The sequence below is a fragment of the Coloeus monedula genome, assembly GCF_965178545.1.
Source record: "Coloeus monedula genome assembly, chromosome: 2".
Taxonomy (NCBI): domain Eukaryota; kingdom Metazoa; phylum Chordata; class Aves; order Passeriformes; family Corvidae; genus Coloeus; species Coloeus monedula.
In genome coordinates, this window is record NC_138782.1 from 25,027,954 (window position 1) to 25,045,347 (window position 17,394).

The window sequence follows — 17,394 nt, forward strand, 5'->3', positions numbered from 1 at the left end:
CCACTCACTCTTCCATCTCTCTTGAGGAAGAACATCCATCCTAAAGAGAAGAGCAAAACTGCAGGGCTTCAGAAACTGCAGAAATATTACGAAGAGCGTATTAAATTATGTAATTATGCTAGCCTAAGGGCAGCTGATATCTGGCAAAGGTTGTGGGTGGGGTTTTTTGTTTGCTTTGGGGTTTCTTTGGTCGTAGGCTTTTAAAAATACTTTTTCTCTGGACAAAATGTACCAGCTTATGTGTAGATTGCAGTCCAGGTGAGAATCTCCCAATTACCTTGTGTATTACTACACACACCTTGAGAAAAGTAGCACTGTACAGAGCAGCACTGTAAACTCCCAAGATCACCATCAGGCACTACTGTAAAGTGAGACTTTTCTTCATGCATCAGTGTTCATGGCAAAACCGAGTCACACATTGCAGGAACAGTCATTTCTGTTGCAAAGCTAACTTTAACTGGCCTCATATGACAAATTGTTCATGAAAAAGCCAAAATCTAAGTTATTACGGAGAAAAGAAGTAATATTCAATGCAATAAAATTATCTTCTCTATCAGTCAGCTTAGTTCCTTCACATCATCCATTCTGCCTGAGTTATTAGCATTTCCTAAAAAAAAGAACTATTAGCAATCCCAAAATTTATATTCTGCACTCATTCTAAACAAATATGGGTAATTACATTTAGGGAATATTTAAATCCAGGTGTTAGACAAAAGAATCAAAATGTAATTATTTTGTGCCACCTGTTCCCTGTACATTTAACAGGAATTTTATAAATAGTTTGAAGGCACAACTCTGTGGTTCTGCTTTGAACTCTTGTGTGATGCCACTAGCTATTTTCTTAAAAATCCAGATCAGTGCAATATTAACCAACAGGAAAATGTTCATGGTTTTTAGCAGAGCTATTAAATTCTTGTGCAAATACTTGTCATTTTAACTAGAGATGCTAAAAAGACTTACTAGTCAAAGTTTACGAAAGTAGCCAAATACTTTATCTCTGAGAAATAACTGTAAATAATGCAGATTTTTGTTGCAGTCAAAGCACTCTCTCTCCTGTAGAAAATAAACAGTTGGAAGCTTTCAATATTGCTACATACAATTCAAGTAACCCATCAGGATTTGAGGCCATTTGAAGCAGGAATCAGATCCAGCCCAAAATGAGAGGGGAAAAGGGGGAGGGACAGAGGAATGGAGTGGGGTGTCTTACATGACATCTCCCTGGCACACTGAAAATATTTTAACTGGATGTATGAGAGATTAATTTGACAATGAAGTGCACCATTGATTAAAACTGAAAGCCTTTGACTCTTTTCAACAATATGCTTAAAGGAGAGACAAACCTTCTGCGTGCTGCAGGACGAGGAAGACAGACTCCTCGGAGATGATGTACTTGTGCAGACACACCATGTTGGGCACGCAGCGGGGGATGATGGTCGTTCTGCTCCTGCTGCACTCACTACTTTTCCTTAGACCCTGACAGAGAACAAAAAGGTCAGTTGTACCCTCAGTTGCCTTTGGAGCCTGCTGTGCTCTGTGTTTATCAACCAAACTAATCTATCCGAGTTACTCTGGGCTTCAGAGAAACCACTCATCTGCTGCTCTATGCCCCTCGGTCCCCCGAGGCTGTGCTGATGGCATCTGGCGCATTTCCAGAGAACAGAAGATGGCACAAAGCTGCCATTAAAATCAATTACATGGGTCAATGTTTTTATTAGAATCTCTCTCAAACTAAGTCATCAGGATGACACTCAGTTATTTCCCTGTGACCTTTTTTTAAAATTTTATTTTTGTGTGTGACCAAAAGACACTATTAAAAAAATTCAATTCAAGTCCTAAAGACAAAAGAATGCCTTCGCCTCACAGGTAATCCTCACATTTCCATTTTACTTTACTAAAGACAACAACCACCTCAATAAAAAAGAAAGGAAAGGATTAGTCTCCTTGAGAGGCAATGATTTTTGGGAGGTAGTGCAGAGATGAAGTTGCCAGAAGTGAAAAAATTGATGCGGGAGGGTGAAAGGGAGGGGAGAGAGAAAGAGAAAAAAAATTATGTCAATAGTGTGACCTATTACAATATTGATAAACATAGGCAGTTACATGGGAAATTCAATGTTACTCTACCAGTAGATAATGTGAGGTTCTAATATACAATATTCACAAATAAACCTTTCTCAGAAACAAACAGGTTTGCTGTATCCTGCATATACAATTTCAAAGGCTGATGCAGAAAGTTAAGGTGGGCTGTAAGCCAGATCTGAAGCAAAGTTACAAAATGTTAACAAGTAACTAGAGATTCACGTTTGGGACACAGCATTTTTTCAATCCTTCCCGCCATTAGCAGTGGAATTCATGTCAAGGGGAGCCTGAAGTAAGTGGTCACAAAAACAATACTTATAACTGAACTAATTCTCAGCATCACAGATGCTCTGAGCATACTGGGGTCTTGATCTGAACACTTTCTGAAACATAAAAGAGTAATGTGAAAAATTTTATTCTGACCAAATAACTGTTCACAAATGTAATTGGTTAGTAACATTAAACTGTTATCTCAGACTATTGATGTAAAACATAAGGAAACAAATTTGAGGAAGACTAGTTGAACATTTCATTCAGAACCCCTTTGGCCAGCAGGATATTCTTCAGCTAAAGAAGACCAACACAAACAGGAGTGGATGTGCTTGGATTAAGCAGAATTTTCATGTTCATCAGAAGCCCTGAGCCACCAGGGCTTTACAGATGTTTTAAGCAGCACATTCAATCTGTGATTCTTTACCAAAGCCTGCAAAGGTGTTGGTTTCAATAACCAGAGGCAACTCAGGTGACTAAACCAGCACATCTGAGCACTAGGGATGTGAGAGAGAAAGGATGCGAATGCAACCAAATACTGACAAAAAGAATTCCAGGGCACTTAACATGTATTATAATAATACATAATAACAATATATTGCAGGGATACCTCTATAAATTACCTGTAAGCTGATCTTTGTGTGCTGGTGTAATTTAGGAGGTCATATAATAAAAGATTTTACTCACCTTCAATATAAAAGTCTGCTGTGTTCTGGTGTCCATTACAAGCAAAACCTAAGCAAAAAGTATTCAGAGAAAATATTTAAGATTCACATGTGTAAGCTAACAAAACATAGTTCTTAAATCTAATGTTGAATATTCTTACAGAGATACAAGCAATTTAAAAATTAAACCCCTGCAGCATACAGACTTGATAAGCAGTCTTTTTTCTAGCAAAGAAATGACTGAGGATATAGACCACTAAAATTAGGGTAACAACAAAAAAAATGGGATTTATTTAGAGAGAAAAGTCTGGATGGTTTTGCTGCAGAGAGAACACCTACAGCTGCAAAGAGCATCTCTGTTAGCAGTGCATCACCTCTACTGAAAGCACTTCAAACACAGCAATGAGAGAAGCACTAAATAACTACATTCTTAGCGAGCTCCATTTGTTTATGTGTTGAAAACAAAACAAACAAAAGGACACATATGTGTGTATATACACTTAGGAAACTGCATCTTTAGAAAGCTGGAACCCTCTGCCTTCAAGTCACCCGACTCAGGAATTAACTGTTTTCAAACTCTAAGAACACAGATGTGCTTGAAAAGCTCCAGCTGCAAGACAGCCCCACGAGCAGCATAAGCACAAGCTCAATCTTCTGTAGGAACAAGAACAAGAACAAGAGTGTGCCCTCACTGTTTACTTACAGCAGACATTGTAAACTTCCAGTATAAACATTCATATAGTTATACCAAAATACTTAGGCTGCAAAAATCATACCTCTAAAAGGCTTCTTTCCCATGCTGGCACTGGGATTACCAAATTCTAAATTCAACAGACAAGATGCAGCAACTCCAAGTGAACAGACAAGGTGCAGTGAAGACCAAGCATTGCATCCAGAAAGACTTCTTGCAGAGGAATGAAATGTCAGGAGCAACATGGCATCATCAGGTGGCAAAGGACACCACCACACACAGGCTCCCTTACCTCCCTGCTGCAATTGCTGCAGAGGGGCAGCAATGCAGCCATGCTCTGCTGTCTCCAAAAGGAAGAAACCTTTGCTCTTTGGGATGGTAGCATTCAAAACCTACTTCTCTCCCCACTGCATCTCAAACATGAGAAAGAGAACTGAAGTCTTTTCTAATCATTTCTCTCTCAACATATTTTAGCAAAACAAATGAAGTGACAGACTCTTCCCCATCTCAAAGACCCCCTCTTTTACTAGGGTTGCACCCAATTTTAAAAGCTTTTCTGGATATTCGGGGAGAGAAAAAAAAAAATCAACAGAAGTTGGTGCCACTGAGATTTTTTTAACAAAGGAGTGACACACAGTTACCATGTCAAGGGCATGGTATGGAAAGGCAAGTGTGCCCAGACCGCTGAGTGTGCCAAACAACTTTTAAGGCCTCTTACCTAGGGCTCCCAGAAACAGTGGAAACTAGCTCCATAAATAACAACTGTGAAACTGGTTTTGTTTACAGATGTTTTAAGATGTTTAAGAAGTTTACACCTTAAAATTAAGAAAAACCCAAAACCACACTGACCAACTAAAGAAAACCAACAAAAAAAAAATAAAAGCCACTTTACAAGAGGTGCCAAAAGAAGATTAAAATGGTTTGGAAACCTCTATGTGTTTACAATCACTCTCCTTTCTCTTCTCCCAAGTTTGTTTGCAACTAGACACTGTTCACATTGAGGCAATAAATACGAGAACATATGTGATTTTTTTTTTAAATGTGCCCTTTGACTGTCAATATCTCCCAAACAGGTGTTGGCTAAATGATTATAAATTGGCCTCTGGATACACCTCTTCAACTGAGCCGTACAGGACTGGTGATAATATAATTAGACCTAAAAACATCAGGCTGGTGAATGCGTTCCATCTGTTTGGCAATAATGTTTAGTTAACAATAGTCTTTAAAAGAAGCACCTTCAACTTCAGTTCTTAAAGTTATTTATAGGGCCATTCTTAACACACCAGCACTCTTGCTAACAAGAGCTTTAGCCACTTGGAAATTATTAGCCATACGGCTGTATATGAAAAGGAATGGCAGCATTTAACATCTGTATCTCTCCAGATTTACAAGCATGAACCTCATTTAAAGTCACTTCTTAATGAACAGTTCTGTGGTCTGTATTAATATTATAGTTGCATGCACAAAGATCATAAGGAGCCAAACATTTTTTTAATACCAACAGTAGGCCAATCAGTAATGAAGCTGTCAGCATAAAGGACAGAATAATAGCTTCTTTAACCCTCAAACAGGATTTGTTCATTTGTAGAGTAGAAGACACCAATTTAAAAACTGCTCATGGGTTTGCTCACCTTTATAAAGACAAAAATCTAATTTGGTACTAATTTGATACAATTGTCTTTCCAATAAAAGGCTCCTAAAGCCATCTTTTATTCCATGATAAAACAACTGCTATAACTAAAACTGTCATGAAATAATTACCTTTGATAGCATACCTTATTGCACAAATACAATTAATGTATTCCTCCCTTTCATTTTTCACACTTGCTTATCAGCACTGTATTAGCATATGGTGCAACAGAAGAGATTACTGAGCCCTCGCCCCGTAAGTCGAGGTATAGAACCACGACCACTAACAAGAATAAAGCAGACAGCAGGTCCCTGTAGGGTAACTTCATCTGCTGTTATATTGCAGCATCCACATGAAAGTAGCAGCTACAGTTTTATACCTGCAATAACAACAACTAATATCCCTGTGCCTTTGAGGTTAACTACCTAGATGGACTACCCAGTCCAACTAACCAGCTCTTTTGCTTTGCCTCCCATCAAGTACCTACTTTCCCCAAGTGATTAACACCTCATTCACAGCTCCACTTCATTTTAGTGACAATTACTTCTTTGTTGATTCAGTACCAACCTTTGGCAAGACTACCTCAAAATGGACTCCAAGAAGCCCAGGAAGAGCCTTGGAAGTAACTTGAGAAACTCATGTAGTGATGGTCCATTTGGCCCTGGCAGACTGCAGACCTAACGTGGGCCCACCAAATCAAAAACCTGTTTCAAGGGAAAGCAGCCTGCATGCATTATTGCAAAGATGGGGTTTAACCAGGTTCTCCCAGGTAAATAAAGGACTACGTGAATGGGCAAGTGGCTATCAGAAAGCCATTTCACGAAGGGCTAAGTCCAAGAAACAGAGGGTCGCAAGTATATTTGCTTGAATTTTTATCACATCCAGAGCAGAGAAAGAAAGGTCAGCAGCTCTTGGATGCATTACAACACTGCTGCAGAAGGGCAAAACTGTACCCCTGCCACTGACCCAGGTGCCAACTTACTCTCCTCACCTCATGCTTTACAGCCAATTTATAGATAGAAGTGCACCAAGTCTCCTGTTTGCATTCCTTCACACTTCTCTCCCGTTGCAAAAGCGCTTCTGTAATTCTAAGATTTCCTTTTAAAATGCAAAGTGACAAGTTCCCACGCTAATGGCACAATGGGGCAAAACAGGATTCCACAGAGCATTCACTCGGACAGAACTCTGTTATTCTCCAGAGCAGATCACACAGAGATGCTAGCACCAGACTAGGCTGCTTCTAGCTCACATAAGCTGACAAAACCTCTTTCACTATCTAAGCTGTAATATTTAGTATCTCCTAACAACGAGCTGTCGGCTGTAACATTCAGCATCCTGTTTCAGGGAGCAGGGAGAAGAAGGCACAGCAGGGCACTCCTCGGCACTGAGCAGCTAGGCTGTAACACAAAAGGAGACAAGGCAAAATCCTATTTGTAATACTAATGGACAAACAGAGTCAAGGTCCATGTTTCACACTGGCTCTTATGGCACTGTTGCTTACTCATTCTTTCTCTATTTTTTTGCACTGACAACCACCTCAACATGGCCAAAAACACTGAGACACAAAGAACAATTACCACAAATAAATATCTAATGTAAATAAGGGTCTTCAGCAGCACAGACATCCTAATTTTGTACAAGCACTGAAGCTCTAAGGAACATCCCAAAAAACAAGTGAACGCAGCAGCACTGCATGACAGCATCTCAGTAAAGTCCAGATAGCAATACACCTCTGTGATTCCAAATAGGATTTCTTACTTGTGAATTCTTTTTTTTTTTCCTAAGTCAAGGGTTAATTCTGATGCTGACAGCAGCTACTTAAAAAAATTAGCTTCTTAGATTTGATTTACAGTGTATCCAACAGCTTAGAGGAAAATAAATTAAATTCAATTCAATATAGGAGGTACAATTAATTGGAGAAAAATAAAATAAAACCTGCCTGGTAAATAACCATAGTCTAGCTTTAAGAAAACAGTTAATTTTAAGATCCTATAAATGCACAGAAATTAGCAAATGTTTCGGTATGCTAATTTTTTTTAATTAAAAGATATTTCTGCAGTAAAAGCTCTTTCATATGCAGTACTGATTCTTCATCAAACGTTAAGTTTCCAACTTAACACCAGTATAGCCGGTGGCAGCCTGAAGGTTTACCATCTGCTGCCACCCAAAGTCACGGTGGCCACCTTCAGAACATATGCATCAAAGCCCTGAGATAAGAGACTGAAGGAATACTGCAGAAGTCAGCATAAGGGGGAGCACAGACCCAGGGGCAGGCAACAGGCAAGTCACCAGGAAAAAAAGAACATGGTGAACCAGCAGTCACCCCGCCGAGCACCCAACCAAGGTCATGGGAGACAGCACTGGGACAACCGAGGACTGCTCTGAACTGCGCTGCTCTCCGCGGGTGGCTTTAACACTAACACACAAATCCTGCACGCTGCAGACATCTGCTTCCCCAGTTACCCTTCCTTTTCTGGGATTTCTCCCCCTCTCCCCCTTCTCCCCTGCCCAGCATCTCCATACTGATTTTTTTCCTAGTTTCTGTTCTCCAGGACATAGCACAGAACATACCTGTGCTTTTTATTTACTGGAGCAGCTTTTAACACTAATCAAAACAAACACGTCAACACATTTGCTTACAAAAATGTGACTTTAAGTTCGCTAACACAAGTGAAAAATACCTCGTGCCTGATCAAAGAAAATGGAATAGGATCTCTTACTGCAGTACCAGACAGCAGAAAGGTTTCCAAGACAAACCACAGCTAAGGGATTACTTTAAAACCAGCTCCATTTTGTTATTAAATTGCTGCTCTACACTTAAAACACATCCTGTAATATTGTAACTAGTGGGCCACCTATTCACTCTGGTCCTTATCTGCTAAACAAATGTACCCTTATCACAGGACAGATACTCTAACAGAAGTCCTACAAACTTGAATATGTTATATCAGATGATCACCTGGGATTTTTTTTCCTGTGTTTACCCCACCAGTTGGAAAATGCTGTACTGACAGATTACAAGGAACAAGACAAGTCATCCACCTGATCCTAAGCACAAGTATTTGGGACTGCAAGAAAACCTCAGCTGGGGCTGGAATACAGCTGGGTGCTGGACTCAGGACACGGCTGGGTTGATGGGCAGGAGCAGGGGTGCAATTCCTCCAGCTCTCCTCAGCTGTGCCAGCTGTCACAAGGCCACCAGGATTAAAAGATCTACTTAACACAGATTTATTCTTGTCACTTTTCAGATTACACCACCCGGACTCTCACTCGTCTCCCTCTGTCGTTACAGAAAGAGATTACATTTGGCTAATATGTATGAAAAATGTGATTATTCCTTATCCTTGTACCTGTGCAATATGAATTATCTTCAGTTTGCAATTATTCCTCCTTTCAAACCATTATTCTAAGGAACTTACAGCCCGTATATTCTATGACTTGCAATAATAGTGTACTTATAAGACAAATGGTGCAGCTTTAAATAATGAAAATGCTAAGAAAGCAGCATATATTCAAATTCGAATTTTTAAATACTTTGAATTCGTTGGTAACAGAAAGTCCATTTTCTTAAAGTAAACTAGAAACTGGCCAACAAATTACAAATGGTGAAATATTAACCTAGAAAATATATCTGGCAGGTTTTACTAGTGAAAGCATTTTACAATATGAAATGCCACTGGCATCCCAGAGTAATTGCCTGGCACCAATTATGTACTAAGCAACTTAGGAAGATAAACTTAAATAACTTTGGCTTAAAAAAAAAAAATCTTAATAATTTATTGCTTTCTGAAGGCCACAAGATGCATATAGTACAGCCTGCAGAAGAAAGTCCAACAATGTAATTTCTTTTTTCTAAAGGCAAGGGCAAAATTTGCATTACTATACTATTACTGTAGTGAGACAAACAAGAAAGAAGCTAGAAAGAAGCTAAGGGTTACAACAACAAACACTCAGAAATGTTCAGATTTGTGTAAATGGGAAGATTTCAGAAAACAAGTGACAGGTGTTTGAGGGCAGGGAAGAAGGGACAGGGCTCTTTCTAGCTGGCAGAGAGACTACGTTTTAAAGTTGAGCAAGCTTTGTTACTTGGGACTTGAAACCTGACTGTAGTTTAGGAATAATCCCACAGCAGTAGGGAAAGGAAGGCAGGGAGTCAAGAAATCAGCTTTGACAATAACCCTGTAGTTGATTTGATTATGTAGGACTTGGCAAGCCACTTAAGAAACTAAAATTATCAAAACATAAAACCAGCTCTTAAAAGTTTATTTGCATGAATAGTTACTATTATTACTCAGTTTCAGATTTTCAACCTTTTTGCCATTGCTATTTTCCATTATGCCCCGTTTGTAGGTACATTCCAGATCCCTTTCCCCCACAGCTCTTAGGCACACACAAGCACTTATTCAAATCCATAAGATGATCTAAAGATGCTTGACAGAGTGCACCTGAGAGCCAGGGGAGAGAAAACATCTGCCACGGTCAACTCAGTTTCACAGCTGCAACAGTCTTTAATCTCACCTCACAATAAAAGGCTGAATATTTAAGTTACTAACAAACACTAACAGGACATGGTTAGCTATGTCTGTTATTCACGCACAACAACACACATGCTGCCATAAGAAGGACCCATTCCTCCTTCCCCTCTGATTAAATTTCATCAGAACTAGCCATGACCTGTTTGAATTCAACTCTGGGTCTGCAGATTATGCATGTGAAGCTGACATATATTCTACATATTTCTGCTTTTTGGCACTTTCACTCATTAAGCAGACAAGTAGTAATCACGCTTTATAAATAATTAATATTAGTTTGGTTCTCCTGCATATTTTTAAAGTCACTTTATCAAAATGTACACCCACCAGAGTTAGGACTTCTCACAACAGCATGGGAGACACAAAAAACCCTCTATATTCAAGATTAACAGAATTGCTTCCATTTTCTAAAAACAGTTATCTATCTCAGAAACTCCCAAAATAATTTCAGCAAGGCCTTGATGAGAGTACATTATTTTATTAGGTTTCATAATAAAGCTTAACAAACAAGCTCAAACGTATGGACAGCTGTGGAAGAACTGAACACAGCCACACCAGCCTTGATAGGGGACCAGGGGAGGGCATAGAAGAGACATAAATGACAGCCATTGGTTACACAGGCATAGTTATTACTTAATGCACTCTGCTTTCAAGATGAATCTTTAAATTGAATGAATCTAAATAACAGAGGCTTCTAAAGAATAAGAAATTGGGTTTGAAACAGCATTGTGAAGGTATCCAGGAGCACCATAACAAAGTCGTTTCTTTAGGGGCCGGCTGTAGCTTCAAAGCAGAGATTTGCCTAGGGCAGAAACTCAGCACAGAACCTGCAACCTTGATTTTTAATTAGGCAAATTTTGAAAGCAGAACTCTTTCCTATTCCAAAAAAGAAGTTTTCTACTTTAAGGTGCATGAGCTTATTAAACTATTGATCATTTGTGGTTGGTGGTAACAACAGCTACAATATTTAGGTATTTGTTTTCAATGCAGTACCTCTGCTGACCCTAATAAGAGCTTTGCTGCCCAAACAGCAGCACCTCACACTCCACAACGTTTGCAGGCCAAAAGCCACCTTTACAATTAGATTACACCTCTATTCCAGAAACCTACTCACAGGCGGGCTCTGTACATATTAAACATATAAAATACCTGCAAACATCACCTCATTAACTTCTGACACCATGAAGTGAGCAAACACAGCAGCAGCAGCACTCAAAAGAAAAAAAAGAATGGTTTCCTCAAGCAAAACCTAAGTCCTCTTTGGTCTACTAAAATAGTCAGATTTATACTACAGTGTTTGCATGGGAGCAAAAGTAGAAGGGTGGGAGGCAAGGCAGTTATAGGCATTCTTCCCTGAATTTTCACAATAATTCAAGGAGTTTAAAAATGCTAAGATCTCTAACTCTCTCAGATTTAGCAGAAGAGGGTCAAGACAACAAAAATTATTCAGGTGACAAGGAAGGTGTAAGGGCAGACAGGGAAAGAAAGATTGCACATTGGGAATAAACTAGGCTAAAATTAAATATCTAATCATTCTGCCTAGTCTAAAATAGTTTGAAAAACCCAGAGTTTAAGGTAGCAACAAGCATTTTGTCTGTGAAAATGAAGCCAATTCAAAACACTTCAAGAGGCTTCAAAAGAAGAACAAAGAGTGACATTACTCTAAGGGAAAGCACTGAACCTTTCAGCATTTGAATGAGGGAAGGTTAACAGCTGGTTTTGTCGAGGCAGCACTGCAGCAGGCAGACACCACTCTGGGTTTCAGCAGTGGGAGGACAAGTCTGCAGACCAACCAACACCATTTTTAAGTCAGTGTGTTCAAGCCAGTCTTGCACAGGGTTAGTCAAGCCAGCAGTTACAATGCCAGAGGCTCATTACTACTCACACACCCATTTTCTGCTGAAACCAAAGCAGCTACCTTAGGGTTAGAATGGAAGATTATTTTCAGGCAAAACTCTGCATGGCGCTGAACAGTTACAGTTACAGCCCTGTGCCCAAAAGCATGGCATCTTCAATGCTGGCCCTGAAAATCAAAATCCATTTTCAGGAACAAGCATGCTCTGTCATCTGCCTGGCTCCAGCAAGGATACTTACACACTGATTGGATTTCTCCATGATGTGAGCTTTAGGGCATATGGAAGCAGAGAAGGAGTGAAATGACAGTGATGGTGAGGAAGGAAGAGAGATGGTGCTTTAAACCAAAGGCAGGGACATCACCTCCAGCCCACAGATACATGTGCACACTTCTGCTTCACATTCACATGCATTTTGTGTATGCATTATAAAACCAAATAAAATATTCTCCAGGCACAGAGCAGGTTTTCATTTGCCTCACAACTTTACAAACACCTAGAAATATATGATCAAAAGCAGCATACTCAGAATAAGGCTAAGATTGTGACAAGAGAATCTGGAAGTAGGAACGCAGAGTACAAAGACATCTGAAAGAATCCTGCTCACTTTTCTACATAATAATTAAACATGAACTCTGAGCCCCATGATACTGTTTACACAGGAGCATTCCAGCTGTATGCACAGGTCTGCTACTCCTTGCATACATCTCCAACTCTGGGAATCTTGCATTTTTACCATCATTAGAACCCTGATTCAAAGATCTGGACGTGTTCAGCTCACACCTGGGACACTTACTGAAACTGCTCAGAGAGAGCTAAGGAGATCTGGTACCACCAAGGACTCCAAAAGTTTCATTCTGATCTTTTCCAGTAGCTGTTCGTTATCATTACACAAGAATGGAGATACCAAAAAAGTCTTTCTTGATCCATTTCCAGCACTTCTGCAGGCTCACTCTGTCAGACTAGTTCACAGAAACCATGCCTACTGCACTAATTTAATTAGCACCTACTAACAGGTGCTACAGATAGGTGGTCTTTCCAACATGTCTCTCTGATATGTGTACAGAGTGGTATACAGGCTAAATTCTCTACTTAAAACTGAGGCAAGAAGATACAATGAATATGAAGTCAGAGCTTAGAAAACATTGTATGCTATAAAAACAACCATAATACCTAATATATACAACCCTCTGAGGAGAAGTTATCAACTTATGCACACAATTACAACGAAACAGGCAAAGAAAAACAAAAACCAGTCCCAATAGCTAGGTTCAGTCCAACAAGAAAAAGAAACCAAGAAATACAGACCTCAAGGGATGAGCCACAGGTTTTTGATGCACGTTACAAATGCATAAATTGACCGTGCATCAGTAGCTCATGCACAAACCAGGGACTACATAAGGAACTATCAAAAGGCACAAGGGATTTGGCACAGCAAAAAGGAAACGAGCCGTTACAGTCTGCATTAGCCACTGTCACACTGCTGAATAATGCATCATCTTAAAAGTATTTGGTAAGGTGGTAACTGATCAGCATTATCAAAACAACCCAACAATTCTTCTGGTCTCTTAATTAGGCTTGCAAAAAGATCAGTATGGTCCTTTAGTGTTTACAGACGGGTATTATCCTGGGATTTTGGAAGACATTATTTGCATGACTCAAAAATAAGCTTGGCTTCGTTGCTGTCTTGGCAAGGGATTTCAATTCTGAATTCTCAGGGAAGGAGAACAATCGTGTGTGTGTGTGTCCCCAGTTCCCATTTCAAGTAAAGAGTTCAAAAGTAAGAATTTCTACCCTTCTATATTTCAAGTATCTACCAGATTGTTCAAGTGAAAACACATCAACTTGTCCTTACCCCAGAATGGCAACTGCAATTCTGTTTTTGAAAAACAGGCCTCATCCCATCGAATGCTACCAAACATGTACCTTATCCTTTAGCTCAAATACATTTTGCATGACCTTACATGAATTGCTTAGATAAAAGCCTTTTTTTATTCTACTTTTGTTATTTTAAAGTGCAGATGCATTTGAGTCATTTTCCCCTTTTGTTTCATATCCTTAAGATCCACAGCTTCAAAGACAAAATGTCAGCATGCAGTCGATTTATGACTGAATTCTTGAAGAGACACTGAAGAATTACCTTGTCAATCACCCCAAGGACTCTGAAGGTCTTCAGTTCCTCGGCAGGGCTCCTTAGGTTCCAAGAGGGCCTTGAACTTAGTGATCCTGGAGGCTAATGGAAGATATCAAAGATTATACATCAATCAGGGTGGTACTTGAAGGAAGACTGCCTGCTGAAGCAAATGCCAGGCCGAAGGAAACTAAATTTATCATAAATCAGAGAGACTGAAGATGAAAGGAGAAGTTTTCTGTTTGTCCTTAGAGGGGGGAAAAAAAACCAACTTGCAAGTAAATAAAAGTCGACATAACACTGAAAACAAAATTTTAAAAAGAAAAATGCAATGAATTTTTATCATTTCTACGCTTAATGGAACCCAGCAATTGATTACTCAGTTCTTACCACATAGTAATAATCAATCAAAGCCTTACAGGTATTCAGGGTACAAAATAATTCAGAGATCACTGAGGAGGAGAAAGCAAATTAGAGGCTTTTTAAATCTGAAGAACATAAAATATAGAATTATAAACAGGGTTCTCTTGCTCTCTGGTGAGCTTTATGAAATCATTTTAATAATAAGGTGCACAACAGAAATGACTCCTAAAGCTGCCTTAGAAAAAAGTAGCTAGCTATGTATCATTAATCTAGAAATTAACACCACAGCAAGAAAATTGGCAGGTGCTAATTATTCAAGTAGTTAATTCGCTAATACACATAGATGTTTGTCCATACTGTGGTTCGTAGTTTCTCAGAGCAAACTCAAAGCTTCCATGTCAGAGGGGGGAACGACGTTTCAACTGGAAGTCTTTTGGGACAAAGATCAACCTCTAAAGCATCCCATATACCTCTGGCATGTGAACAAACATTTTCAGCAGTTTCTAGTTGCCAGCTGAGAGAATTCATTAGATCTCCCTCCAAAAATTCAACATGTAGCTTCTACTAGAACCACAGACCTGTATGTCTTCCTCACAAATAAGGTAACTTCATTTCAGAGCTGCTGAATGCCAAACTCCTTTCAAGCATAACCTGGCCTCCCCATGTACATTTCTATCACACAAAGGTGCAAAGAAAGAGGAAGGTGAAACTCCTTGATTTCTAGACTTCCAAGAGGAAAAAGCTGTTTTTCTAATTTGTCAACATTCTGAGGCAATATTTAACAATTATGTCACAAAAGAAAATGGCTGGTAAGCAAATATGCTGTGGATGAAATGTTTAACTATCAGGAAAAATCAAAATTTTTTCCCTTGTGATGAGAAACTCCAAGATCCTGATCTAGGCAGAGCCACTTCCTGTCCCCCTATTTTTTCTTCCTCAGACATCCTTACTGTGCTATCCTCAAAGGCCAAAGCAACTCCTCAAAGCCTTCCCCAAAACTGAGCCCATTCACGTTGCCAGTCAAAAACATTCTCTCCTTCCAAATGCCTTCCTAAAAATCAGTACTTATTTAAGTACTCATTGCCCACAAAATCCAAAAGGGCCATAAACACATGTTCAAAAAACTCGGAGAAAAGTGTGTTTTTCTGTGCTCAGCGTTTAGGAGTTGATTAGTTATCTTCATTTATTTGTCTGGGTCTGATAATAGTTTTGTCACGTAAACCCTGCCAAGCAGGAGTACCAACAGCAGTTAAAACAGCCCAGATTCTAGAATCTAAAACTAAAGGCTTCAACAGGAAGAAAAACAAAAAAAGAAAACTCTACATGAACTTTTTTCTCCAAACCTCATTTCAGTTCCACATTCCAGCAAGCTGTTGGAAGTATTTTGAGAGTGTGCAATTTTTCTGCAATAATGAAATACTTCCTTTGAAACAAAGAGTTGTGCTAACACAGTTTATTCATGACAAGATTTCAAAAGCATTCTAAGGAATACATTTAAAGGAAGAGAATATTTCCTAATCCTCTAGACTACTATAAAAGACTTTCACTCCTATCTGCTTGCTATTACATTTTATAATCATTCCTTAATAATCACGCTTTTAAAATTTTCTCTTATGAATAACATTTCAACCATAACTTAAGTTCATACAACTCTACAGAAGTTAATAGTTGTCTAATAATGCTATACAATCAGATTTCTTCATGCATCCTATCCAAAGAGCCAGTATATTTATTTTAGGTCCTCTAAAATGTGACCAGTGGTGGCACAGTCAGTAATACTGTGTACACACACTGTTTTTTATATATGTGCTCTAACATCACTTCTGACCTTAAAAGGATTTACAATCACATCCACATCTCCACAGCTCCCAGCAGGCTCTCCATTTTTATCGGTTTTGCTCTTTACAGTACTTTGGTTTCACTGTTTCAAAGTCTAATAGAAGAGCCCAGTGATGGGGAGGCATCACATTCTGTTGTGAAGCAGGCTGGAAGCAAACTCTAAATTCCCAGAACAATTCCCAAAACTACAGCAATTAAACACTCTATGAAAGAGCCTGCTCCTCTGAATAGAGTAAAACTCCAAGCTCAGCATCTAAGCAGCAATAAGGAAAATAACTAAAAACCCCCACTCTCATCAAAAAAGAGAGGAACAAAAAAAAAAAATACAGGAAGGAGAATAACAAAAAAAAAAATCAAAAGCTTAATTTGCCTTTAGAAATGAGACAAACATTCTGGACAAAGTGGCAGGCTACCTCTGCCTGCAGCAGGCCTTCAGCAGCCTGTCCAAATGCTCAGCATGCTGCTCAGGTATCTCAGGATCTTCTCTGTTGTGGTCAGGCCCTCTCTATTTCCAGACTACACTCTGAGCTGCATTGCTGGATTTATCTGAGTGAGGACAAGCATTAGCAGTTCCTCTCCCACCATCACCTTTTGGTTACCATGTGTAAACTTCAAGTAGAAAAGGTTGATGCTTGTTGTGATGCTCCTGCAAGGACTGAGCAGCCTGTGGCCACTGTTTGCCTTTGGAAAGCTCTAGTTTTGCAAGCTACACAAGGCCATAGCTCTTGCCTCAGCTTTGGCATCACTGCTAGCAGTTATAAGAGCAGAGGGAGACAGAGAAGTACTCTACCAGTCGGGTAAAGGAAAGGGTATTTCATATTAACCTCATTTAAGGCAAGAGCACTATCCCCAGCCCAATGACACAAACACCATTTGATGGGAAATCACGGAATATCCTGAGTTGGAAGAGGCCCACAAGGATCATCACATCCAACTCCTGGCCTCACACAGGACAACCCCAAGAACCACACCATGTGTACATCTCAGGCTGGGTGCATGCCAGCATCTGTTGTGGGGTTCCTTTCACCCCTCTACTTCCTGGGATGCTGTGAAACATGAGGAATGGTGGAGTCCTGGTCCTTCCTTGGTTGCTCAAAGCAATCCATGTGATGCCCCTTGCACTGGTCTCTCAAAGCTTTCCCAGCACAACCACAGTTTTCCCTGCAATTCCCTCGAATTAAATATTTGATCTTTATTTTCACCTCTTCATTCTTGCACCCAGAAAGCTCTGCTCATTTAACTGCTAATGCTGCCACCTTTGACATCAGTCACCACAGAATCTCAGCATAAGAAAAGAGAACTTTCATGAACACCAGTGCAGACCTGCACATCAAAATGGGATCT

The 17,394-nt window shown here is 39.6% G+C and overlaps 1 protein-coding gene across 1 annotated transcript in view; it reads right to left on the minus strand.

Annotated features, from left to right (window-relative positions):
* Window positions 1-17,394, minus strand: part of RPS6KC1 (ribosomal protein S6 kinase C1) — an 86,252-nt gene that overhangs the window by 26,651 nt on the left and 42,207 nt on the right. The window contains exons 9-11 of the mRNA XM_082276838.1: window positions 13,858-13,950; window positions 3,034-3,081; window positions 1,341-1,473 (exon numbers count right to left, since the gene is read on the minus strand). Of these exons, the coding sequence (XP_082132964.1) occupies window positions 1,341-1,473; window positions 3,034-3,081; window positions 13,858-13,950 (274 nt within the window). The remainder of the gene's footprint in view (window positions 1-1,340; window positions 1,474-3,033; window positions 3,082-13,857; window positions 13,951-17,394) is intronic.